The following is a 25,678-nucleotide window of genomic DNA, read 5'->3' on the forward strand; positions in this document are numbered from 1 at the left end:
TGAATGTCTCGCGTAGTATGCAGAAGGTGTTGACCTGGCGAATCATGGTTAGTGATGAGTCTAGTATGATGCTGAGGTTACTTACATGGTCCGTTTGAGTGGGTGGGCTTTCGTGGGTGGGGTCCAACAGATGTTGCTGTGGTAGCAAAAAGGGTCTGTGGAAGACCAGATATCAGCGTTTATTGTCTTCCGTTTTGAGGATCCTTGTTTTGTACTGTAAGGGAATTGTTCTCTGTACTTCAGAATAATTACAAAGTCTTGAGAAAGCCCTGGTCTCATTGACCACCTAGGGTGAAACAAGTGTCGGCTGTTGCACCTCCGGAGTACAAACAAAAAAATCTCTTCTGGAATAACAAGGATGTAACTAATAAAGAATTCTTTAAAGACAACACACAACATTTGTTTTTCTCAAAAAAACATCAGAATTAAAAAGCAAACCCTCTGCCTGTCTGAAATCATCTTTATTACTTAAATGTAAATGTTTTTGTACTTGTATAGCGCACAGCTACCTGCAGTGGGTTTCCCGGCGCTTGTATGAATACCGCAAGGAAACCCTTCCTGGCTTTCCCTGTCAAGTGTCCACTCCTGGGCACCCCCATGGCGCAGACCAGGCATCCCTCGCGTTGTGGGGGCCGTTGTGGAGACTAAGCAAGCTATTGCCCAGAGTTGCAGCGCGGGACCCATGATCAGAATAGGCACTGAGGCGAGAATATCTGGTATGGGGAATTAATGAGCCCAAGACCCACCGAGGTGGGAATTGAACCCTGGTCCCTGGCCAGAGCTCTGCATCGAGGTCTGCCTGCTCTAACCATTGAGCCACACTTCTGCACACTTAAAGAGGAGCATATGCTCAAACCTTCACTGTACAGTCACGGATACGAGACTGGAAAGATCCATTGCCTTGAGCCAAGCTCCTCTAACAATCATTAACTTATGCAGGCGATTTTATCCAGGTCCAGGATCCCTTGACCTTCTTCGCACCTTTGAATATCAGTTTGAAATAATGCCTTATATGTTGATAGGGATTGTTTATACAACTCTTTATTGGTAAGGCTATAATTAGTCCTCCACTTTCTTTCCAACCTGCAACAGGGCTGTTTCTGGAGTCTAAGACCCTCTGTGAAGCAAAGTTGGGAGGTCGTTTTAAAATTATTTTTCACCAGAGCAGTGTGATCCTAAGAGGAAGTAATCCAAAGGTCAAAAGACGATGCTGCCTCATTGGAATTTTTAAAGGAGGAGGGACAATTTCATTTTAGTGACAAGCGTAAGTCTTCCGGTGTAATCACATGCCAGGAATGAAGGCTTTTGGTTATCTTGGGTGAGAAAGGTAATGATGTTGCAATGCAGGAGATCTGGGTCTGAAGTGTAAACATAACCACATAATGGTCTTACCAGACCAAAGGGAGTGAAGGCCACATACAAAGAACACATTCCATCCAGGCTATGACCTGCTAAGTGAGTGGCACCTGTGACATGTTGGACAAGACCCATACTTTCCATTATGTCAATCAGTTGTAAGGCATCCTTGTCATTAAAATCATCCAAGACAGTGAAATCTGACGACTGGACCACAGTCTAAATGAGTAAACCACCAAACGAATGATTGTTAGTAAGCTGAATTTTGAAGTATAACGCTTCAAGATCAGTAGAACAATTGTGATTTATAAACATACTTTTCACTGTGCTATGGTAAATGATGGCTAAACCGCCACCTTTTTTGTTGGCCCGATCTTGTCTGGATATTGAGAACTCTATCGAAACTGCAATGGCCATTTCTGGGTCTGAGGTATTGTCTGTCCATGACTCCGTTATGAAGATAATGTCATTCTCCTGAGTTTGCAGAAAGTCTGCATACTCAAAAGCTTGTTTTACTAAAGAATGGTCATTAATTAGCTTGCATCGAAAAGTTTTTTAAATGGTCATTGGTTTTAGGGAAGAAGCTCTCTCAGTTGGAGACTTCCGATTTTTTGATTCAGAGAAGTAAGGCCGCACCTGGGACATGGAAGCGCCTCTTCATTGTTCGTGGGGCACAGAGTAGCTCCTGGACAGTGCTTACTTGATGTGTTAAACCAAGAAGCTGATTTCTGAAATAATGTAAATCGGAGCCAAATTCTGGGGATTCCACTGGAAAACCGACATGGTGGCTGGCGCTGAGCACGGTCCGAGCGCAGGCGGGCTTGCCTTAGACCCACAGGAGCTCATTAAGAACTCAGGCCAATTGTGAGGGAGATGGAGCAATGACTAGCATGCCAACCAAGACGGCGGTCTCTAGTGGATAGCAGGTGAGGCACTGAACACACCCAAACCTGCTACCAATGAAGGAAGACCAACGTCTCTCCTTGTTTAGGTCCCAGCAATATCCCTTCAACAATCTCTGTACCTTAAGAAAAAAACGCCCCCCTCAGAATTAAACAAAGTGCAAATGCAAATTCATCAAGTGCAAATTCATCGGTTTCAACAGCTTTAAAATGATAAAAACTGTTTTTTATAATAAAAATGAAATGTGCCCATAAATGAAGCTATATACTAAACAGGCAATAGCAGTGACCTATCGGGAAACGGCCACTACAACGCAGCCGTTTCCACGAAAGCCTTAACCACGCATGCACTACAACGCATGCGTGGTTACCACGAAAGACTTTACCACGCATACCTTTGCTACGAGATACGTAGTAAAGGTGTGTGTTAAGGAGAAAAAATTGAAAATGGGGGCTTGGGCGTCCCCCCCCCCCTCCCAAAACAAAGTAGGGAACAAAGGGGGCTTGGAGACCCCCCCAAAAATAAAAACTGAAGTCACGTTGAGAAGTACAGGCAATCGGCGTCGTTTAAGAGGAAACGGATAGAAACTTCCGGTTCCTCTCTACGACGTAGGACGTCACCACGGAAGATGGAGAGGAGACAACATAAAGAGGTAAGGGGAATTTTAGTATTATAAAAAAATATATAAAAGGATTGAGGGTTAAGGGCAGGGGTAAATATAAGAAGGATTGGGGAGGCGGAGTCACGTAAGGGGTATAACCTTTACAAAGAGTATTCCCTTACCATGCATACATTTACAACGAAAATCGTTGTAAATCTATGCGTGGCAAAGGAATATTTGTGGTAAAGGTTATGCATTGAAAAAGCATTCTGTTGTAACGCATGCATGGAACAGGCATGCGTTGCAACGGAATGCGTTGTAACAACATACAACCATACCTATCTAGCTTTATTCGAACTATCTGCGTTTAATACAGTACAATACCATGCAACATTCTTTTAAACAATGCTTGCTTTTAAATGCTGCGATCCTGCGTAAGTCCCTTACTCCTGCAGTATCATAGCTTTTTTTTTTTTTTTTAGGCTGGGGTGGGTCCCTTTGCCTCCCCCCCCCCACCCCAACAAGCTCTGGTGGGGGCAGGGTAGCCCTACCATGCCCCAATATATATATATATATAGGTTTAAAAAATAAATACTCTCAGAACAGGTGACAACGGTTCTGAGTCCTGTAATGGTTGCCTGCAACATTTTTGTTACAGCTAGCTAATCAGAGCCGTGGGAGTGAACTGGCCTAAGGGAAACAATCCATCTGAGCCATTCAGAACGCTCTTTTTTTTATGTGTTCCAGGGACTCTTGCGAGAGTCCCACTACCCAAGCTTCTAGATATTCAAATATTTTTTATCTCTATTTTCCCAAAAACTACTGTACAAAATCACAAAAAAGCATGCTTTTTGGCACAAGATCTAGCTTCCTGCTTAATTTGGTGTAATTCCGTTCAGCAGTGTTTGCAGTAGCGTTGCCTAAAAATGTACAGGGATTTAGCGTTTGCTTTGCTTGCCGAATGACCCTGAAATTTTCTGTTCGCAAACTAGGCAAAAAAGAGAAACTCTTTGGAAAGTTTCGTGAAGATTCGTCACACGTCGCCAAACTTTATGCAAAATAAAAAAAGCATTTCCCACGGAAACGCTGACCTAACTATAACTGCCCAGTGGATGGAGATATATATATATATATATATATGTATGTATGTATGTATGTATGTATGTATGTATTCCCACCAGAGTAGCCGAATGCCAATCGGGTGTGCTTCGACGCCTGATTACAGTGGAGCAGGTTGTTCAATGACAAAGGTGCAAGTGTGTGAAGAAAAAGTATAGTGAGTTAAAATATCTTTATTGTTCCCTGAATTTTAATATGGAGCATTAAGACAAGATTAAAAAACGAAGTGTGATGCCAGTGTAGGTTAAATTGGCCTAGGGCATCTGAACAGTGAGAGTAGTGATAAAAAGTCACGGTCTGTCTGCCTTTCAGCCTTCTGTGAAAGGTAAAGTGTATTAAAGAGTAAACTTCGTCTGGCCCCATGGAAACCGTGAGGGGGCTGTCGGTTGTAGTCAAACAGTCATCAAACTGCACTGCCCGCCGTCCTACTTAGGAATTGCCCGCACGGAAACCCGTAAGTACGCGGTATGGTTATATGTGACTCAAAGACGGGTGCATCTTAGTGCATGCATACCCCTCGGGTCACGATTGAGGTCCTGAAGAAAGCCTAGCAGTGTCATTCACTGGCTGAAACATGTAGACTGTGACTTTTTATCACTACTCCCACTATTCAAAAATAATGAGGGTGTGCAGATTCTAATATACTATTTATTATCATTGTTAAGTGTGTGGAAGGGCCATGACTCCCAAGGTGATTTTGTTGGAGCTGTGTTAAAAAAAATCTTAGTTTAGCCCTCCATGCTTTCCATGTAATGTATTAACTGTCTTTTATTCTCTATGAGAAATCACTTTTTAAAAACCAGTGAGTATTTTGATCTGCCTGTTTATGCTTAGGTAGCTTGCCTCTCAGTACTGACATTCACTGGACCTCCTAGGATTGGACTTGATGGGTGGGATGGGGGTAAGGCCGATGATAATTTAACACCAGGTTATATTGTGAGAGCGTGGATATGCTGAGAATATGTGCATAGGACAGCAAGGGCTGGGATCAGTGCTTAGAAGTTCATATTTAATCATCAAGGAAGTCATGCTCTCCGAACGTGATGGTTCCTTAGATAACCATTTGAGTCACTCCTGAGACTTGAAGTTAGCTTTTTCATCATTATCAATTCCCCATGCTTACTTGTATCTTGAATGTGAGGCTATAACTCAGGATGAAAGATTCCAAAGAGACTGTGCATGTACATTATCTGTGGCACCATGCTGCTTATTTGATTGTATAGAAATTGTAAACGATTTCAGAGAATCGCTTCCTCTTCTAGAAAATCACTAGGGAGCAGTCAGATTTTTTTTCAATCAATTAAACATTTCAAGGAGTGAATTGTGATACATGTAGAGGCTTCTCAGGCTCAATACATCTAGCAATTACATTTAATAATAGCTCTCCCTTCTTTAATTTTTGTTGCAGTACGCTGGTGGAAGAGGAGCCCGCAGTTTACTTTGACACATCTGCTCCGAACCTTGAAGTGGATACCCAAACAACATTTCAGACAGATAGCTTTTCCCAGGTGAGAGTGAGCATTGCTCATCATACAGAGTTGGTTTCCTCATGATCACCCACAGTGACTGTGGTGGTGTCGAATAACATAAAATGAGTATTTATGATGTGCATATGAATCCCAGGATGAGGGGTCTTGACATTGTCTGAAAAGTACAGTTGTTTTTATTGACCATGGAAGGAAGAAAGGCTGAGTGGACCCATCAGTGTAGGAACCTGTGAACATGCAGTCAAACACAGATTCATCCAATGGATGCATTAGTCCTCCAAACCACCAGACCTGGCTGCAGTCTTGCATTCCAGTCGACCAAACACCTGACTTACAATATGTGTTTAGACCCCCATAATATAGATGATAAAAAACTTTTAGGTATTCAATTTCTGCCTAGTATTGGTTTGCTGTACTATCATTCAATTTTTGTAAAATGTTACATGCCAAGTAAATGGACTCACACTGCATAAAAATGAAAATGACAGCAAGCGGTGTTCTTTGCACCTGGCCCTTTGCCTTGATGATGTCACTGCACCCTTATACTCTACACAAGAGCAGCCACCCTCTTTCTAAGTGGCAATGGTAATACAGCCTAGATTGTAAGAGATCCTTGCTTCGATCGGGTGCAGTTTAAAGAGAAAAGACTGGAGGAATATGGTCAAAGTTTCTTGTGCAGAGACCCCTTTGGCAGCCAAATGGAGGATTTCTTCAAGTAGGCTAATTGTATGTTCATAATTCCTACTAGAAGAGAGGCACTATAGTCCAGCCTTGACAGGAGTAGTGCCTGGACCAAATCTGTGAAGTCTGGCTCTTGGATAAACTATTTGGAATTTCTTAGTACTCTGAGCTGGGATAGGCTCCACTTGAGATGTTGTTAATGTGTTCTTGGATGTGTAAGTGTTTGGCGAGAGGGAATCCTAGTGATTTCTCTTAGTCAGATTTTTGGGGATGATGCTAGAAAGCATGTTTTGTTTGGTCCAGTTTTGGATATGGATGTTGCAGTTCGGAGGAACGATGTAGAGAAATTTAGTTTTTGATTGGTTGAATTTTAGATGGTGCAAGAGCAACCCGAGCAGATTTTGGCCAGTTTTTGTGTGTCTCCTGGAAAGGTGATTTTTTGGTAGAATTAGGTGTCTGCATAGAAGTGATAGTTTAAGTTCAATTGCTTCAGGATGTGGGCATGGGGTTCTATATGTTGAAAATATTTAGTGAGAGAATTGACCCTTGAGGGCACTTTGTAGGCTATAGGCCCTATTTAGATTTAGGCGGATGGAGTATTATCCATTGGCATGGTGGGGTGTATACGACACCTTTCAGTGTGTATTTTGGCCGCTGTATTTAAATATGCCTGTTGGGACAGCAGACTTATCTAGCATTTCCAGGAACCGCTGTCACCACGTTTCAAGGAAATGCATTGGAAGTTTCATGGACGGCTCCGTCAACCTGACAGAGCCTTATGTCAAACTTTCAAGCTTTTTTGTTATTTTCAAAAACAATTCCCCAAAGCTGGATTTTGAATTATGAAATTAAAAAAAAATCTTGTCCTCCCTGCCATGGGAGTTAGTTCCCAATGCGAGGAGGACATTTTGTATTTTTGCACTGCCCTTTACTACCAGGGTTTGCCTGGTAGTGACGTGCAGGTAAAACTGATATATATGTCCGCCCATTTAAATTAGGCAGGCAGACATCGATGGCCCTACCTATTGCAGACCATTGCTTTGGACAAAGGTTACTCCTTCACCGTTGCAACAGAATACCCTTTCCGCCAACATATAAATCAACATATAAATCGGACCCAATGACACTAATACCTCGCCTGTCTCTAAGAGTCCTCAGGATTGTGTTTTGGTTCACTGTTTTGAAGGCAGCTGAAAGATCTACAGTTGCACCGCCTCGATATCACTGGGGACCACGCGCTTGGCGTACAGGCAAGCGCACAACATTGAAAGAGGCCTTAAGGACCCATACCTGTTCAGCGAAACAGGGTCCATTGGGACTTTCAACAGGGACACAGCAAGAATTTTTAATGTGCATCCATTCAGGATTTTAGCGACAGCACGAACCACATAGTCCATAAGACTGTGCGTTTGGCTAATTTGAGCAGCCCATCGGAGGGCGTATATATGTGGGTTTGTCAGCAAGCACTGGGTCATGCCGAGCCTCTGAGGAAGGAGCTTTGTGCTCTGAAACGCGTCAGGCTACTATCGGCTTCCTGGCTGTGTTCGTGATGGGGAACTGAGCTTTCTTTACCTGAATAAATGCCACATGCAACAAGTCTTCCTTTGAGTGCTTCTCTGCCTGGGGGCAATCGGAGCTTGAATATTTACGCGGCAGTCCCGCCGCGAGAGTTGCACCGCCTCGATATCACTGGGGACCACGCACTTGGCATACCGGCAAGCGCACAACGTGGAAAGAGGCCTTAAAGACCCATGACTGTTCAGCGAACCAGGGTCCATTGGGACTTTCTACAGGGACACAGCAAGAATTTTTAATGTGCATCCATTCAGGATTTTAGCGACGGCACGAACCACATAGTCCATAAGACTTTGCGCTTGGCTCATTTGAGCAGCCCATCGGAGGGCATATATATGTGGGTGTGTCAGCAAGCACTGGGTCATGCCGAGCCTCTGAGGAAAGAGCTTCGTGCTCTGAAACACGTCAGGCTACTATCGGCTTCCTGGCTGTGTTCGTGATGGGGAGCTGAGCTTTCTTTACCTGAATAAACGCCACACGCAACAAGTCTTCCTTTGAGTGCTTCTCTGCCTGGGGGCAATCGGAGCTTAAATATATATATACATATATATATATATGTATTCAGCAAAGACTCTTCAAAGAAGACGCCGCACACTACCTCGATTGTTGATCTTAAGTTTATTTTCTGTAGGTTCCCCACCGGTGGGGAACCTACAGAAAATAAACTTAAGATCAACAATCGAGGTAGTGTGCGGCGTCTTCTTTGAAGAGTCTTTGCTGAATACATTGTCTGCGAGGGTGTCCTGAACCTTGCCGCCAGCACCAGCCACTGTTGCTCCTCTCATCTTGGGACAATTGCTAGTACGATATATATATATATATATATATATATATCCACGAAAACCTCCAGCAAAGCAGAAGGAAGAGGCCACAGGCAGGGAAATTCGAGAGAGGTTTTTTTAATGATACAGCAGTTGTGGCATGATGCATTTCGGCGTGGTGTGCCTTCCTCAGATGCCGCTGACGAACTGCAGGTGAGTTTGACCCAGTTTAAATAGTTCTGCATGCTCTCAGGTAAGGAGCCGACGCCTCCCCCAACCATGTGACCATCCACCAAGCTGTAGCGATGCTGGAAAACTACAGCTCCCAGAAACCTTCATACCTGGGCCGGTGGGACGTGGGGGAACGAACTTGAATCTTGCTGGAAAGTGCAGGCGTGGCAGTACTGGGCGCGCTGTGTGCAGTTAAGTACACTCAGGAAACCTCTCAAGTCCCCGCACAACGTACCAACCCAAGGAGAGCAGGTCCGCCAGGTCGTGGGCTGAGTACAGTGACTCAAAATCCTCTGTGCAGTCACAGACCACCGTGTGGCGGCATCCCTGGCTTGTCTCACCCTCCAAAGGTGGGCTGTCACTTGTCAATACCTTGACCAAAGAAACGACTGCTTGCGCAGGAACCAGTAACAGTGGCAGCCAGCTTGTAGAACGGGGCCCCTTTAAATGTGTCTCTGGCTGACACAGCAATATCCACGAAAACCTCGATATATATATATATGTACCTAGTACTTAGTGGTTTTCAGTTACTCAATAGAAAGATTTAGCTGGTAAAACAATGCAGGCTTGAATCCCACTGTGCCACCAATGTGAGAAGTTGGCCTGGTATATGCTATTCACTAATTAAAGTGGGCACCCTGTACCAGTCCAGACTACTCTCATGGTGATTTAAGAGGTCAAAGATAACCTTAGAAAGCTATCCAAGTGGTAGCTGCGGAGAGCAGTCTCCTGGCTTAGTCTCGAAGGAATGTTAAGCAGCTTGGTGAATAGTACCTGAAAACAGAGGGGACAGAGTCTGGGTCCCTCAGGAGTGATTAGGGGATCGGTGGACGAATGTCCACCGATGTTGGGTGCTTCAGGTGCATTGAGGGGGTTCTTGACTCTGCAACTAGGGGGACCAGGAGATGTCAAGGACATTCAGGAGCCAGATACGAGCTGTCCCATGAAGGATGTCGAGTGCTGAGGTGTCGGTGTCCGACTGGAGCTCCAACAAGCCTTGGCAATGGCACCTCATGCAGCAGTTCAAAGAAGGTTACGGTTCGGACCAGCAAGGTCTAGGAGACTCACCAAACACAGGGGAGTCAGGGCAGGCCTGGAGCAAGCAAGGGAGTCCAAGAAAAGCAGTGTTGACCTTCTAAAGGACCCACAAGCCAGAGGCACAGGAGTTGCGAGGGGACCTTGAGCAGTTCCAAAAAGCCACAGCCCACGGAGCATTCAATGCAAGGAGGCCAGAGTTCTTTGGTGGAAATGGTGCCAGACGTTGGGGCTACTCTGAGCCCAGTGCACTTGTTTTGAAAATGGCAACAAGCATATGCACTATGCACTTGTAAAAGTACGTGTTGTACAGGGGTATTGGTATTGCAGCCCCCATTAGGGATTCTGACCTCAAACTTGATAAGAGGCAGCTTGGACCTCGAGAGACTTGGAAACCCACCTCCTGTGTTGCTGGAGCCTTCAGTGTCCGTAGGAGCTCAGGAGCAGCAGACCGGTCAGTTGAGATGTGGTGCCTGCGTTTGCAGGAGTGTGACTCCTTCACTCCAAGGGAGATATCTTCAGTTGTCCTTGATGCTCCAGAGGTCCTACATGTATGGTGCATGGGCACATACAATGCTTGGGAGGGAGAGGGAGACGAAGTCGGGCCCAAACAAAGTCCAGCAAAGTCTAGAGTGTCCAGACAATCGAAGTTCAGTGGTTTCTTGATCAGAATCTTGTCCACGTCGAATCTAGGGTCCTACAGCCAGGTAAGCACTTTTGTACCCACGGGAGAGGGTTGGACAGATTCAGGGGATCCTCCCAGGGGAGAGTCTGGACAGTGGGAAGGTTACTCCCATGTCCTTTGTCCAGTTTTGTGCCAGAGCAGGAGCCAACGGCTCCCAGGACTGGTTTGAACTGGACTATGCAAAGGGACTCCAAATTTACCCCTCATGCAGGCTTTCAGTCGCTGGCAAGCGCACCCACCCATGCCTAAAACACTAAATCCTGTCTAGGCTGAGGTCACACCTCCCTGTGACAGGATGCCTATAGTCCTTTCTTCCCCTGCTCGAGCTTGGCTCAGCAGGAAGAGGGCATAAATGTGTCTTTGGTCGGTAGCAACCATTTTGGGCTGGCCAGGACTAGAAGGCTGGTACCTGGAAACCAGGGTCCTCACAAAGCTCAGTTCTGAGGGGTGGAATTATACGTCCCACACTGGTTACCGGTATGGGGTATGATTCCGCAATGTTTGACACCAAACACGATAGGGTTACTTTCAGCTGTTTTAATGTTGGTCATCACGCGGTCGCATAATGCCACTCTATATGTCGTAAATGGCTGTAGCACTAACAACCCCGGATAATGAACTCCGTAGGCTGCAGGGGTGTCATGCTCATGCAGGGGCACCCTCTCACTTCAACCAAGCACCCTGCCTTCAGGATTGTTAAGGCCTGCTATTGGGGTGACAGTGACTCTTACAGATAGGTTTTAAGTGCATTGACCCTTTGATATAGTAAACCAATAACCTAAGTAGGTGGTGCATGCACCAACTTACACAGGCTGCAATGGCAGGCTTGTAGGTTCCATTTTGCATGGCCTCTCATGAGTAGCATAATATATGCTTCAGCATATCGGAGGCCTCTGGTGTACCTATGCCCTGAGTACATGGGTACCATATACTAGGGCCAGACAAGGGTACCCCAGTATCCTATCTGAGTGTACCTAAGTACATAACATAACCAATTTAGGGAGAAAGCAGATATACTGGGGTCCTGATTAGCAGGATCCCAGTCAGACTAGTCAAAATTCAGCACAGCACCAGGCAAAAAGTGGGGGTAACTATGTAGAAAGTGCCTACCTTCCTGCATATATCTTTTAATTAAATTATGGAAGTTGCCTTGATTAACACGTTGGTTAATCATCATCAACAACTTTATTGTGGTCAATAGACCATAAAAGTGCAAAATAAGCAACAATACAGTAAAAACATACTCAGATACATGGACTTGAGACACCAGAGTCCACGATTACAGCAGCAAATTATTACTATTACCTCTTCCCCCAAAAATGGACAAAAATCATAGCAGCATATACAAAAAGACCATATAGTAAAAAGCATATACAGTAATTTGGGGGGGGGAGGTGCTGATAAATTTAATAAAGTACAGTATTAAAAGGTCTCACTAAAATCACATATATAAAAGTTAAATGTAAAAATAGAAGGAAATAGGCAGCCAAGCCAACTAAAAATTGGGGAGGTTTTGTCAGCTATGCCATATACAGATATTTTTTTAAAGCGACCTGCACTCACCACATAGATAGAAAAAAATATGACAGCGCAAATACAATAGGGAATAAGGTATTGTACTTCAGTAGCCTAAATACCTCAACACAGCGACTCATTCCCAAATTTCGACAGAGCAGCGTCAACCAGTGGTGCCTAGATTTTCTATAGCCAGGGCAAAAAAAGAAAACATGCAACTCTGATTCCTCTGCCTGATTACACGCAGCACAGCCTAGAGCAAGTGTACCTGCCCATTTATTGGAAAAGGCGCATATCCTTTCTTTGAATTTTTTGACGCTATAGTATGGTTACCTCAGATGGTTTGTTGCGTAATCAGTTTCCTTTTAGAAACTTTTCCTTACTGTTACCTTTGAAATTTTGTACTAGGGATAGATCGGTGTCTTAGGAGCACCACAAATACATTTTGAAAAAAATAAATCTTTTCTTTATTAAATGATGGAAATTGCCTTGATTAACACGTTGGTTAATATCAGTGCTTAATATGAGCCGGTGGTTTCCGGTGCTCAGGACCGGCACCTAATTGCCAGCCCCGGGGCTTTTGACAGTCTGCCACATGGTGGCGTTGTCTTGCTAATTTAGGTATGAGCACAACAGCAGCTGTTTATTAGTTCAATTTACATTGACCATGACTAATGCCTGCCTCCCAAGCTATTCTTATAGATTTGGGGAGCTGGAAACGTATGAATTGTCACACTTGTAAGAGTGTGATGGTTACTAGCTGTGTTTGTACAGTTATTGGCAGCTGGTAGGGGAAATGTGTGGTGCAAGCTACAGTGGCCTCCCGACTAGAGCCCCAGCATTTATCTTTTACCAATTAAGCACTGGTTAATTGTTTATATTTTATGACTGTTGGTTTAATAATATGCATTGCTTTGAAATGTGGGTTCCTGAATCTGCTCTGTAAGAAAAACTTTCTAAACTTAGGAATTCAGTGGAACTTCTACTGTCTGCCAGCCTTTCACTCACACTTTCCTTCAAGTCCACTAGGAAGCCTAGAGAGGGCTCCAAAAGGTCAGGGGAAGGTTAACTACTTGCTGAAAAATCGGACTTTCACGCTCAAGTTTTAGGACTTTTTTTTACTGGGTTAGGCATATGCTTGGATTCAAATGGCATCTGCTTGCATACCAGAATATGTTGCTGCCCCTTTCTCTGTTTTGTCGCACAAACGTTGATTCAAGTTCCCAGAAAAAATGGCTTTTTGCATGTTATGCTGGAAGTGAATATAGAATAACCATATTGTGAGACAGACGGCGTCCCGAGCCAGAACAACGACCGGAAGTGGGGCCTCCCGAGGAGTGACACCAACTCCAACCAGGAAGCGTTCGACGGACTAGTTGTCAGCCTGGAAGGGCGGACCCAAACAGGGAGGAAGGACCATAAAAACAGTACCCTATTGGAGGACGGGCGGCGTAAGCAGGAAGCGGTTTCCTGGAGCCCGGAGGAGGACGGAGAGTGTGAAGAAGCAGAGCCCAGCGGATCGGGAGAGGAGCCCAGCATATCGGGAGAGGAGCCCAGCGGATCGGGAGAGGAGCCCAGCAGAGCGGGAGAGAAGTCCAGCGGATCGGGAGAGGAGCCCAGCGGTATCAACGCGGGAGAAGAGCCCAGCGGATCGGGAGAGGAGCCCAGCGGATCGGGAGAGGAGCCCAGCAGATCGGGAGAGGAGCCCAGCAGATCGGGAGAGGAGTCCAGCAGATCGGGAGAGGAGCCCAGCAGATCGGGAGGAGGAGCGGAGAGAGGAGAGAACAGGAGTGGCGCAGTCCAGTGTCCAGGCGAGGACCCGACAGCTACAGAGAAGTCGCATATACCCGGTGGCCCTAGGAAGGGAACAGCCGCCCCGGGTCCGGACGCCACGACCCTGTGGACGGGCCGTGGCCCAAGGCAAGTACCGTTAAGAGGTGCTTTCTGGTGGTGGTGGTGGGGTGGCGAGGGGTAGAGTAAAACAGGCACATCGACCCTTTCCCTTACGGACCCTTTTCCCCCTCTCCCTCACTACGCAAGGTGGTGGTTGCACTAGAGTGATAAAGAAAGCATCGGATGTGACTAATCCAGGCCTTATCTTTCTTTATATCCCTTCTGAGGAGCCCCGGGGAACCCACACCAGAGAAGACCAAACCAAGGGCGGCCCCGAAGATGGTCCAGAAGAACATCCATTTCTGTTTCCTATGTTTAATCCTTATTTTTGAGAAAAGCACTGTGAACTTAACCCTCAACAGTCATCTTAAGTCTGGTAGACTAAAAAGAAAGCAATAAAGAGACTTACAAGCAAACGAACCCGAGACATCCCTCTCCTCATTGTCAACCACCCTGTCCATCCTTACACATATATCACTGAAAAAACCATAGGTTTCAGGAGTTATATAGTTAGGAATTCGCTTTTGAAAAACCTTTGAAATTCACTCAAAAAACTATACGTTTTAGTGGTGTTATAGTTAGCTGGACATTTTACTCATACAAAACCATTGAAATTGCTCCTATATAGTTAGTTGTACTAACTATATTTCGCGCACCCGCAATCCACTGCTGATGATGTCACATATTAGATCATTCATGACATGGTCAGTGACATCACTGATGACATCTCAAATGACATCACTGATGACATCACTGATGACATCATCCAGTGAATGTGGTTTGCTTCGTTATTTAAATATGCATTATATATATAGCAATTTGCATTGAAGAATAAGTGGATATATATAAATAAATATTTGGATGGAGGATTTAGTAGCAGTGTAATTGACTGTTTACTTGACCAATTCATAATGTCTCACTAAATATAGTGGATAGTGACTAAACTGTGTGAATATCTGTATCACTTTGTCAGTTGTTGTGTAAACTGATTCTACCGTTGGTTACTAGCTATGTGAAAGTCTATATTAGTTATTAATTAGTTAACTGAGTATTTGTATGGGAGTGTGAAAGTGTGTGTGGTTCGGTGGGGGGTGTGTGACTGTCCAAAGATGTGTGAATAGTTGATTCAGTAGATATATGAAGTTAAAACTACATGTTCTTACAGTTGTTTGGGTGAGTGAATATCTTTATGGGTGTGGTGATGAGCAAATATATTTCTCAATGGTACAGGTCCAACAAACTAGAAAAATAAAAGGCAGTGTATGTGTTAGTTGTTGTATATAAATAAGTATACATAAGACACAAATATTGTGTGAGTGACTGTATGGATAACTGTATACTTGTAATAATGATTTTATAATTCACTAAGTATGACTTACTATCTAAATGAATAGAAGAAGTGGTGTTTGTATAAGTGTTTTGCTAAGTAAATATGTAAGTATGATCCATTGTTTGCATAAGTGAGTAGGATGACTTCATATGTGAATAGGATGCGTGCTGTTGTTTAATGTCGATATAGATGTATAAGTATTTTTGATAGTGTTCTATTGTTCATTGACAGCATGTATGAGTGAATCCATAGGTAAGTGATTAGATGTGTGTATACATCTATGAATCACTGAGTGGATTTTTAGATACTTGTATTGCTGTGACAATGGATTTAAATATGATACTCTGTATTTTACAAAGAGTGATGAAAAATTGTAATAGTGTATGAAAAGGTGTATGTGATTGTCACGTGGATGATGTCATCAGTGATGTCATCAGTGATGTCATTTGAGATGTCATCAGTGATGTCACTGACCATGTCATGAATGATCTAATACGTGACATCATCAGCAGTGGATTGCGGGTGCGCGAAATATAGTTAGTACAACTAACTATATAGGAGCAATTTCAATGGTTTTGTATGAGTAAAATGTCCAGCTAACTATAACACCACTAAAACTTATAGTTTTTTGAGTGAATTTCAAAGGTTTTTTAAAAGCTAATTCCTAACTATATAACTCCTGAAACCTATGGTTTTTTCAGTGAATTTCAAAGGTTTTTTAAATGCTAATTCCTAACTATATAAGGCCTGAAACCTATGGCTTTTTCAGTGAATTTGCAAGGTTTTTTTGTAAAAAAAATTTATTTAGAAATTTTGCAAGAGAAGAAGAGAAGTGAAGAGAAAGTAGGAAGAGAGATACAAGCGACATTTCCGCCAACAGCCCCTCACAGGGGACGCCCTAAACAGCTCTCAGAAGATACAAATGGGAGATTGCAAGGCGGGGCAACAAGGCTGTATAGCAAAGTTCAGTTCATGAGTCCAGCGCACGCCAAGGAGTTCTAGGCGGAAATTCGCGCTTAGCCAAGTGCCCGGCAAAGGGAAGAGCGCAGCAGAGTGTTCAATAGTCTAACAACCCCCATGGGTAAACAGTGTCGCAACAATTAACAAACCCACAGACTCAACTGGTTCCCCTTCCCCGCCCCCCCCCGGTGGTGGCAACCACACTCTCATGCATGACAAGTCGCAGCATCCATGTATCCGATTAAACCTGGAAAAGGTGAAGAGCGCGGAGCGTGGGCGGGCAGACCGCAGATGGTAAGCCTCGTGACAAAAAGCGAACCTAGGGGCCCCATCGGAACATAACATTTTTAAAGTTGCCCAGGAAGATGTCCGCCATTCTCTCCATGCTCAGTAGACCCCATAGTCTCGCATGCCACAGTGACGAGGCCGGGGCATGTGGCTTCTTCCACGCCGCCGCAAACGTGAGCTTAGCGGCCCCCAGGCACAACCACAGGATACGTTTATCCGCTTTAGTTTGATGCTCTAACAGCGGGTCACGGAGTCCCAACAGAACATGGGCCATGGAGTCCGAAATCAGATACCCCAGGACGTCCTTGATATGGGCTAGGATTTCCGCCCAGAAGGGGCGAATGATTGGGCAGTCCCACCAGATGTGGCGGAAATCCCCCAGTAGGCCACAACCCCTCCAACACCTATCCGAGGATGCTGGGAAAATTTGATGGAGCTTGGACGGGTAAAGATACCAATCGTGCATGGTCTTTAAGTGGGCTTCCCTAAGGGTCATCGAATGGTTGTGCGTCATGATATCGCTCCAAAGGTGCTTCCATTCGTCATCGGAGATGTCACGGTCCAGAAGGATCTCCCAATGTTCCATGTAGCGGGGGCGCGGGGTGATCGCAGTGGCCAATAGCAGCCCGTACAAGAAAGAGATCGTCCCTTTCATAGTGGACGTGCGGAGAAGGAAGGATTCGAATGGAGAAGGCGGCCGGGTAGCGGCCTCGCTCATCCCCGCTGAAGTTGCCCAATGAAGAAGTTGGTTATGGCGGAAGCGCTCAGTGATCGGGATCCCATAGTCCCGCATGCAGTTGTGGAACGTGAGTGGGGCCACTCCATGGAACAAATGCGTGAGCGCCCTACAGCCTCCCTCTCTCCATAGTCAGAAGGGCCCCTCCCGCAGCGCCGGCGGAAATGCTGGGTTGAAGTGAATGGGGGTGAAGGGGGACGGAAACGTGGTCCAGCGGTCGTCGCTAGAAACCGTGTCCCACACCTTCAGGACTGTGCTAGTTGGAGTGCTAATGTAGGCATTCTTAGGACTGTCCACTTTGGGTTTCCAGACCAAGTCCCAGATCGATCTCCCGGCCACACTCCTATCCATGTGTAGCCAGTGCTTCTCTGAGAGCTGCTGGGACCATTCCACTAGCACACGTAGTTACGCTGCTTTATAATAAAAATGCATGTCCGGGAACCCCACTCCACCCTCCTTCCTCGGTCGGCGCAGTGTCGAGAATGGGATCCGTGCCCGTCCTCCCTGCCAGACAAACTTCAGCATCAAGGTTTTCAAGCGCCGGAAAAAATCCACCTCAATAGGAATGGGAAGGGCCTGGAATAAATAAAGGAACTTAGGCAGAAGCACCATCTTCAGAGCATGGATTCTTCCAAGCCATGAAAGAAACTTCGGTGTCCACCGGTCCAGATCTGCTCGTATCGCAGCTAGCATTGGGGGGAAGTTAGCCGCGAATAAGGATCCTATAGTAGAGGTCAGGCGCACCCCTAGGTATAACAGGGAGGCAGACGCCCATGGTAAAGTCGTGAGCAAGCGTACCCGCTCTACTTCCGCTGAGGGAAGAGTCAGGTTCAGTACGTATGACTTGTCAAAATTAACCTTGAACCCAGCTACCGCCTCAAATCGGTATAGTACCTCCTGAACATGCTGCAGTGAGTGGACTGGATCCCCCAGGGACAACAGCACGTCTTCCGCAAATAGGGAAATCTTGTGCTGCTCACCCGTAAAGGGAAGGCCTTCGATCTGTTCCCTCTCCCGTATCGCAATTGCCAGAGGTTCGATACTCAATGCGAAGAGGAGAGGGGAGAGGGGGCAACCCTGCCTCGTACCCCGTGAGTGAGGGAAACAGGCAGACCGATGTCCGTTAATCATCACCCTTGAGCTAGGGCTGCTGTAATTAGCCCGAACCATGGTGATGAACTGGCGCGAAAAGCCAAAGGCGGTCAGGGTGCGGAACATGAATCCCCAATCGACACGATCGAAAGCTTTTTCCGCATCCAGTCCAACTAGTATCGCCGGAATGCGGAACCTGGTGGCCTTCTCTATCAAGTGCATTACCCGTCGCAAGTTGTCATGCGTCTGTCGTCCCTTAATGAACACGGACTGGTCCGGATGGACAAGAGCCGGCATCAGGTCCTGAAGCCTGCGGGCAATGATAGAGGAGTACAATTTAGCATCCACATTGAGGAGTGCTATTGGACGGTACGACACGCACTTGGAGGGGTCCTTCCCCTGCTTGGGGAACACGGTGATCATGGCCTCGGCCATAGTCCCAGAGGTCGTTCCAGTGACCGCTATTTCGTTAAAAAGGGAGACCAGGTAGTCAACCAGTTCCGTCGCGAATGATTGGTAGAAAAGAGCAGTATAGCCGTCCGGGCCCGGAGCTTTGTTAGGCTTCAGGGCCTTAATAGCCTCCAGCACCTCTGCCCTGGAAAAGGGGGCCTCCAACTGCTCATTCCACCCACCAGAGACCTGCGGTATGGGGAGGTCCGCGAGGAATGCGTCCTGTGCCCCTCGATCCAGGGAGTCACCTTCATACAGTGCCGCATAAAACCGGCTAAAGATGTCCGCCTTATCCTTGTCCCGATGCTGCAGGGAGCCTCCCGGACCCTGGATCCCTCCAATATATTCCTTTTCTCTTTTTTCTCGAAGTTGACGGGCCAAATGTCTCCCCACCTTGTTCCCCTGCGAATAAGACGCGTGCCGCAATCGCAAGAGGGTGAACTCAGCACGATTGGCGTAATGGGCCCTTAACTTCCCCCTGACAGCAGTCAGCGGTCGAAGGGTTGCACGAGATGGATTCAATTTATGTGCCCTTTCCAAGTCGGCAAGTTCTGCCTCCAGGTCCTCCCGTTCCTTTCTCCTTAATTTGTTGAGGTTCGCATTGAGGCCTATGCAAGTGCCCCTCAGCGAGGCCTTGCAAGCGTCCCTTGTATTGAACACTGACGTGTCCGACGTGGGATTGAGAGCTAGGAACTCCCTAATAGCCGTCCTGAGCTCCTTACACGAGGTATCATCCCTAATAAGCGCCGCCGGGAAATACCATTTCCGAAAGCCATCTCCCCCCATCGACCACTGCACCATGAGGACCAGAAGACTATGATCTGAGACAGAGAGTGGAAAGACCTTGGAATCACGGACATCTCCCCTAAGTGCTTGTCTCAAAAAGATATGGTCTATACGGGAGTAAGACTGGTGAACGTGGGAGAAGAATGTATAATCTCGGGCCTGGGCATGCACAGTGCGCCAACCATCGATCAACCCCAGATCGCCCATCCGGTCCTTTGATTCAACAGAAAAGATCCCGGAGTCTGCCCTCTGGGCTCGAGAGCTGTCTAAAGCTTTGTCCCATACCATGTTGAAGTCACCCAAGAGAAACAAGTGCCCCTCCACAAAATCCCCCATCCTATCCAACAGGCCCTGAAGAAAGGTGTTCTGCTGAGCATTGGGAACATACACCACCACAAACGTACACAAACGGCCGTACAGTAGCCCCTTGACCATCAACCACCTGCCCTCCTTATCACAACAGACCCCCATAGGCTGGTAGTGGAGGGACGCTCGAAAAAGAAGAGTCACCCCCATGTGCTTGGTAGAGGCAGAGGATCTATAGATGAGGGGAAATTGCTTGTGGCGGAGCCGAAGCTCGTCTCTGCGCGCCAGATAGGTCTCCTGGAGACCCACCACATCTAAGTGATGGTCTGACAAGTATTTCCAAACAGCAAGGTTTTTTAAATGCTAATTCCTAACTATATAAAGCCTGAAACCTATGTTTTTTTCAGTGAATTTCAAAGGTTTTTTAAATGCTAATTCCTAACTATATAAGGCCTGAAACCTATGGTTTTTTCTGTGAATTCGCAAGGTTTTTTTAAATGCTAATTCCTAACTATATAAGGCCTGAAACCTATGGTTTTTTCAGTGAATTTCAAAGGTTTTTTAAATGCTAATTCCTAACTATATAAGGCCTAAAACCTATGGTTTTTTCAGTGAATTCGCAAGGTTTTTTAAATGCTAATTCCTAACTATATAAGGCCTGAAATCTATGTTTTTTTCATTGAATTCGCAAGGTTTTTTAAATGCTAATTCTATTAGCGGATAACGTTTTTATATATTAAAACGTTTTTTAAATCTCAAATGCCTGCTTTGCTAACAGAGTTTTTAAGCACAGGCTCTTTTGTCTCTGGTTGCCATCTTGGGAGACTGCATATCAGAATTTTTTTAATGAAATATAAGAGGATTTGAGAAGTCACTCAAAATGTTCCCTAATTTTTCTTTCTTCAGCACTAATCATAATTTCTATGGCAAAATGAACCCCCTCATTTTGTTCCTTTGCAAATTAAATGTTTTAAGTGTTAACACTTTATTCCAATCAAGATGACTTCAGGTGTGCCATACTTTTGTCATAAGTAAGACTGTTAGCGCTCTAGTTGTTCTTTAGAACACTCTGGGACATTCTGTCATTGGGCTATAGTTGGGCTACATCTGGCTGATATTTGGGCTACATTTGTTTTTTTTTGTCTCTGGTGGCCATCTTTGGGCTACATTGGGCTACATTGGACTACATTGGGCTACATTTGGGCTCTAACATATATATAGCCCAATGTAGCCCAATATATATTTTTCAAAGTTAATTTTCGTAAAAACCACTGGAGCACATATCTTGAGACATAGCAAAGGCACATCGGGCTACCATCCCTACAATTTTGCCAAGTTTGGTGGAAAACCATTCAGCCGTTCGGGCTAAAAGTGAGTCCAACCGCCCTATGGAAATTAACATGGGAAAAATATGTTTTGGGACCCCCCTTTTATCTCGGCCCCCGCTTGACGAATCCCCCCCAAACTTTCAGGGAAGGACCGGAGCGCCACGAGGCAAAGTTAAGGAAAATTTCAGGAAGATTCCTCAACCGGCGCCAAAGTTATTCCCAATAGAATGTTGCGATTTCCCTATGGAAAACAATCCTATCTATATATACCTACTGGCTATCGCCAGTAGGTAATAATAGATTTATTCAGTATCACTGGATGACTTATGCGAGGTACTGGTAAGACATTTCACGTAGTGAGGAAGGTTATGATAAATGATCTTGCTGCAATTAAAGAGTCGGATCCATATTTATTATGAACTTTAGTATAATGACAGGGAGCCCCCTGCGGGCAAATATGCCCAAGAAAGAATCTAACTTTAAAATTCCACAACAAAGATATTAATACACAGCATACAAAGCAGGTTACATGGAGAACATGCGAAGTGTGCAAGACTGTTTTGGGCGGTCACAGAGGGGGCGGCCAAGCAGTCATTGCATACTTAGGAGGGTGCTGCCTACCACTCCTCCCCTGCCCTCCCTCCCTCACGCAAAGCTGCATAAGCAGGAGAAAATAAAATAATAATAACACAAGTTATTATAATTTTATTTTCCCTTTGTTTCACTACAAAAAAGCAGTGAGGCGACACTCCTCCCCCTTAGCAGAGGTGCCGCCATTGACAGGTAACCCCAGCCCAAAATAACCAACTGGGAGAATCCAGAAACTAGTAAGAGTCACGACAGGCAATAGGGTCCCTGAAACTTCACATGTCTCCCGGCCCAAATGGCCTGACAGCACAATTTTATAAAACCTTCAGCACAGAGCTACTTTCCCATCTGACTTGACTTTTAATCATTTAGCATAAACCAAACGTGCGACTTTTACAATGAGCAAGGCCATAATTTCGGTCAAACCTAAAACAGGAAAGGACCCGCAGAGATGTGGCTCATATTGTCCTGTTAAGCAGAAGACATTGGTCCTTGACAAGGAGAAATAACGCTTTCAATAATTATAGGCCGCAATATGCACTATAATGAGCAAACAGTCCAGCAGGACTTAAGAATTTATTTGATAATTAAATAAGTAAAATCGAACAGAACAACAATAAAGCAGTGAGACACAGTCCTGTATCCACAGTGCTACACATACAATACACAAGACATTTAACTAGGGTATTTCAGGCATTGGAACAGAAGGAGCAAAAATGTAAATTTACAATATATTTGCTTCACACATGTGGAAAACACCTGATTTTATGGCACATCGTAGTGAACTAGTGTTTAAGCCACATACTATGTCGACGGCGTTTCGATCCAATTAACAATAGTGGATCATCATCAGGACAATCATTGTTTGCCTGAATTAACAAGCCTCGTAATATAGGGGTCAGCACGTAGTCTGGAGGAAGTAGATAGAAGGGCTGGTTGTAGAATGAGGCATATATTGCCTACGGAGCCCCGCGTGGTAAATATAACCAAGGACCCGATCGGGTGAGGGAACAGCACACTGCCGGTAGTTCAATTGTCGGAATGGATTGCAGTCAGGATTGTAGGTCCCAGTAAGAGCACCTTCAAATTCAAGGATTCAAGGCTCCAACAAGAGAGCGTGGTAGCCTGTAATGGGGCTCCTGAAGTTCACAGTGGAACTTCCACAGACGTCCCGGTGCACAGTCGCGTGGGGTTAGTTTGTATTCCTTTCTTCTGGGCAGGGGGGGCGAGACAGGGCTCCTCTCTCCCTACTCCTCTTCGCTCTCAGTATAGAACCCCTCGCAGCAAAGATAAGGGAAAATCCGACGATCAGTGGCATCTGTTTTGGATCAGAAGACCATAAGATTTCAGTGTTCGCAGATTACATCTTACTAACACAGATCCACAACATTCTCTGACAACACTGAAAGAGGATTTGCAACTCTTCGAAGGGTTAGCTGGCTTACGCATTAACCTGACTAATCCTTCCTCCTCAACATGACTTTGACCAACATGGATATGGGGGCGCTGGTGGCTTCAACCCCCTATCAATGGCCAAGGAAAGAGACTACTTACCTGGTGACTAAAATAACTCCCAATATGTATCTCAAGTCTAATTGCGGCTAACTACCCTACACTACCCTACACTCCTCCGTAAATTAAAGATTGACCTAAGACAATGGGCACCCATGTGTATGTCATGGCTCTGCAGAGAACATGCCATTAAAATGGTAGTCTTACCAAAATGTCTTCACCTCTTCCACAGCTTGCCTGTTAATCTTGTGCATGGATTACCTGCCTAGCTTACGAACTCTGCTTACAAAATGTATCTGGCAGAGTAAAAGAGCCCGTCTACCCTTTAACTTACTTTGAAAGCCAAGGAATGAAGGAGGTTTGACATGCCCAGATTTTAATCTCTATTACAAAGCTGTCCAACTTCGAGTTATTACTGAGTGGTCCCAGTGAGAGTCAGATAAACACTTGCTCCATATGGACAGGGCAATAGCAGGGAAAGTCATATGGAATGTACTCTGGAAACCGAAACCAGTCTGCCCTCCCTTAATACTTATATAAGCAGCCCCACGAGAACAACCTTAAAAGATTGGGACGAGATGCTCAAGCTAGCTGCATAGACGACATTCCCCTTTCTATTCACCCCACACATTACAACCCTGCCTTTCCGCCAGCTGCGCGACCAGGCCCATTTCATGCATGGAGGGAGGGGGGCTGCCTCACGCTGTCTGATATCTTCCTAAATTGGGGTGTATTAACCTTTGAACACTGTCAACGAGACTTTCACCTCCCGAACACAGAATATTTCCATTATCTACAGCTGCGTCATTGGGCTCTACAGCCAGAGATACGAGAAGCGCCGACTAGGGAGCTCACACCACAAGAGTGCTTTGTGAAAGGTGCTTCGACTGCTAAGGCCACCATTTCCTTTCTATATTCCCTCCCAATACACACACTACCCTTCCAGCAACCATGTCACCTTAATTTTTGGGAATGCACCCTAGGACACAACATTTCAGGTAGGCAATGGAAGACACTCTGGAAAGACATAGCCCGGCACAATCATTCTCTAGGCCTCTGAGAAGCCCACTACAAGATACTTTATGATTGGTACCTATACCCCACCAAATTGAGAAAGATCTTTCCTAACACAACAGACTTACGTTGAAGGGGCTGTGGACTACTAGGCAACTTTCGCCGTATTTGGTGGGACTGCCCGATAATCCTCTCCTTCTGGGCTGAAATCTTAACCTACATCAAACATATGTTGTGGTACCCCATTCCAGATACCCCTGTCTTTGCTCTCCTGGGTTTATGGGATTACTGCTTGAAATACCAAACAAAAACAGACCAAGCTATAACATGGCTCTGCCTGGGAATAGCGAAGACTAATTGCTGCAGCTTGGAAGAATGAGGAAGCAACGGCGCGGACACAATGGCACGCACGCTTATGACAGGTAGTCATATTGGAAAGATGACTTTAAAAACTTTGAAAATACCTGGGGCCCCATGATCAGTGACCTCTCTAGGGGACTCCCACTTGTGGCCTGCCCCTCATGTGTACGAGCGCTACATATCTTTCAGTTGTGAGCAGTGAAGTCTTGCCTACAAGAGAGTCAACTGTTGGATTCACATTCACCCCGAAGCCACTCGAATCCACTGCTATGTTTATCTTTGTTTGTTGTTTTTTATTTCTTTTTCTTTTCAGTACACAAGGTAAGAGGGACAGACATATGATAAAGGGAAGGGCACAGTTTGAGACGGGTTATTGAAGTTTGTTTCATTATTAGCTCTGGCAATGCTTTTATGAGAAACAGCTATAGGGGGTACCCTAAATAACGAAAGAACGGTGTGTATTGATATAGCTACTTTGAGGCTATGTAAGGATTCCCTCACTGAATCTATTGGCATATTCTGTGTTGTGAAAATCAATAAAAACATCTTTGACAAAAGTAGAAAATGTGACCTTCTAGTGTTCACCAGACGCACTGTTGCTTTTGATCTCACCCACTTAAATGTTCTTTATTTGATTAAAATCAGGGGCGGCCTTAGGAATATGCAAGCTGTGCACCTGCACAGGGCCACCACAACAATATATATCCTTAATATAATAATCCTCTGAGGATGGATACATATTTGCTTGGTGGCCCCTGGCAGGGATTTGGCGGCCTCCTGCTCTGTTCCACTTCCAAACACCCTGCCCCCCCCCCCTTCACTGGCCTCCGCGCTCTGTCCCGCCCGGACCCCCTCTTCCGGGGCCCCCTGCCTCCGCTCCCTGCCCAGGGCCGCCATGAGACTAGAGCCGCCCCTGTAATAAAATTGCCATGTTTTTCAAGAATAAAGTGAATTTAAAAAGTGAAAATGTTATGACTAAGCCTGTTGACCTCAATGCATCACTCTATTGACCCTTAACTGTCTAGCATGTGCCCGAGATGGATATATCCTTTACGTACCCAAGCCAGAAACATTTAAATGTGTGCC

The 25,678-nt window shown here is 45.4% G+C and overlaps 1 protein-coding gene across 1 annotated transcript in view; it reads left to right on the top strand.

Moving 5' to 3' along the window:
• Positions 1 to 25,678, top strand: part of CNGB1 (cyclic nucleotide gated channel subunit beta 1) — a 1,191,945-nt gene that overhangs the window by 703,886 nt on the left and 462,381 nt on the right. The window contains 1 exon segment of the mRNA XM_078668834.1: positions 5,388 to 5,487. Within this exon segment, the coding sequence (XP_078524960.1) occupies positions 5,388 to 5,487 (100 nt within the window).

The sequence above is a fragment of the Lissotriton helveticus genome, chromosome 12 (genome assembly GCF_964261635.1).
Source record: "Lissotriton helveticus chromosome 12, aLisHel1.1, whole genome shotgun sequence".
Taxonomy (NCBI): domain Eukaryota; kingdom Metazoa; phylum Chordata; class Amphibia; order Caudata; family Salamandridae; genus Lissotriton; species Lissotriton helveticus.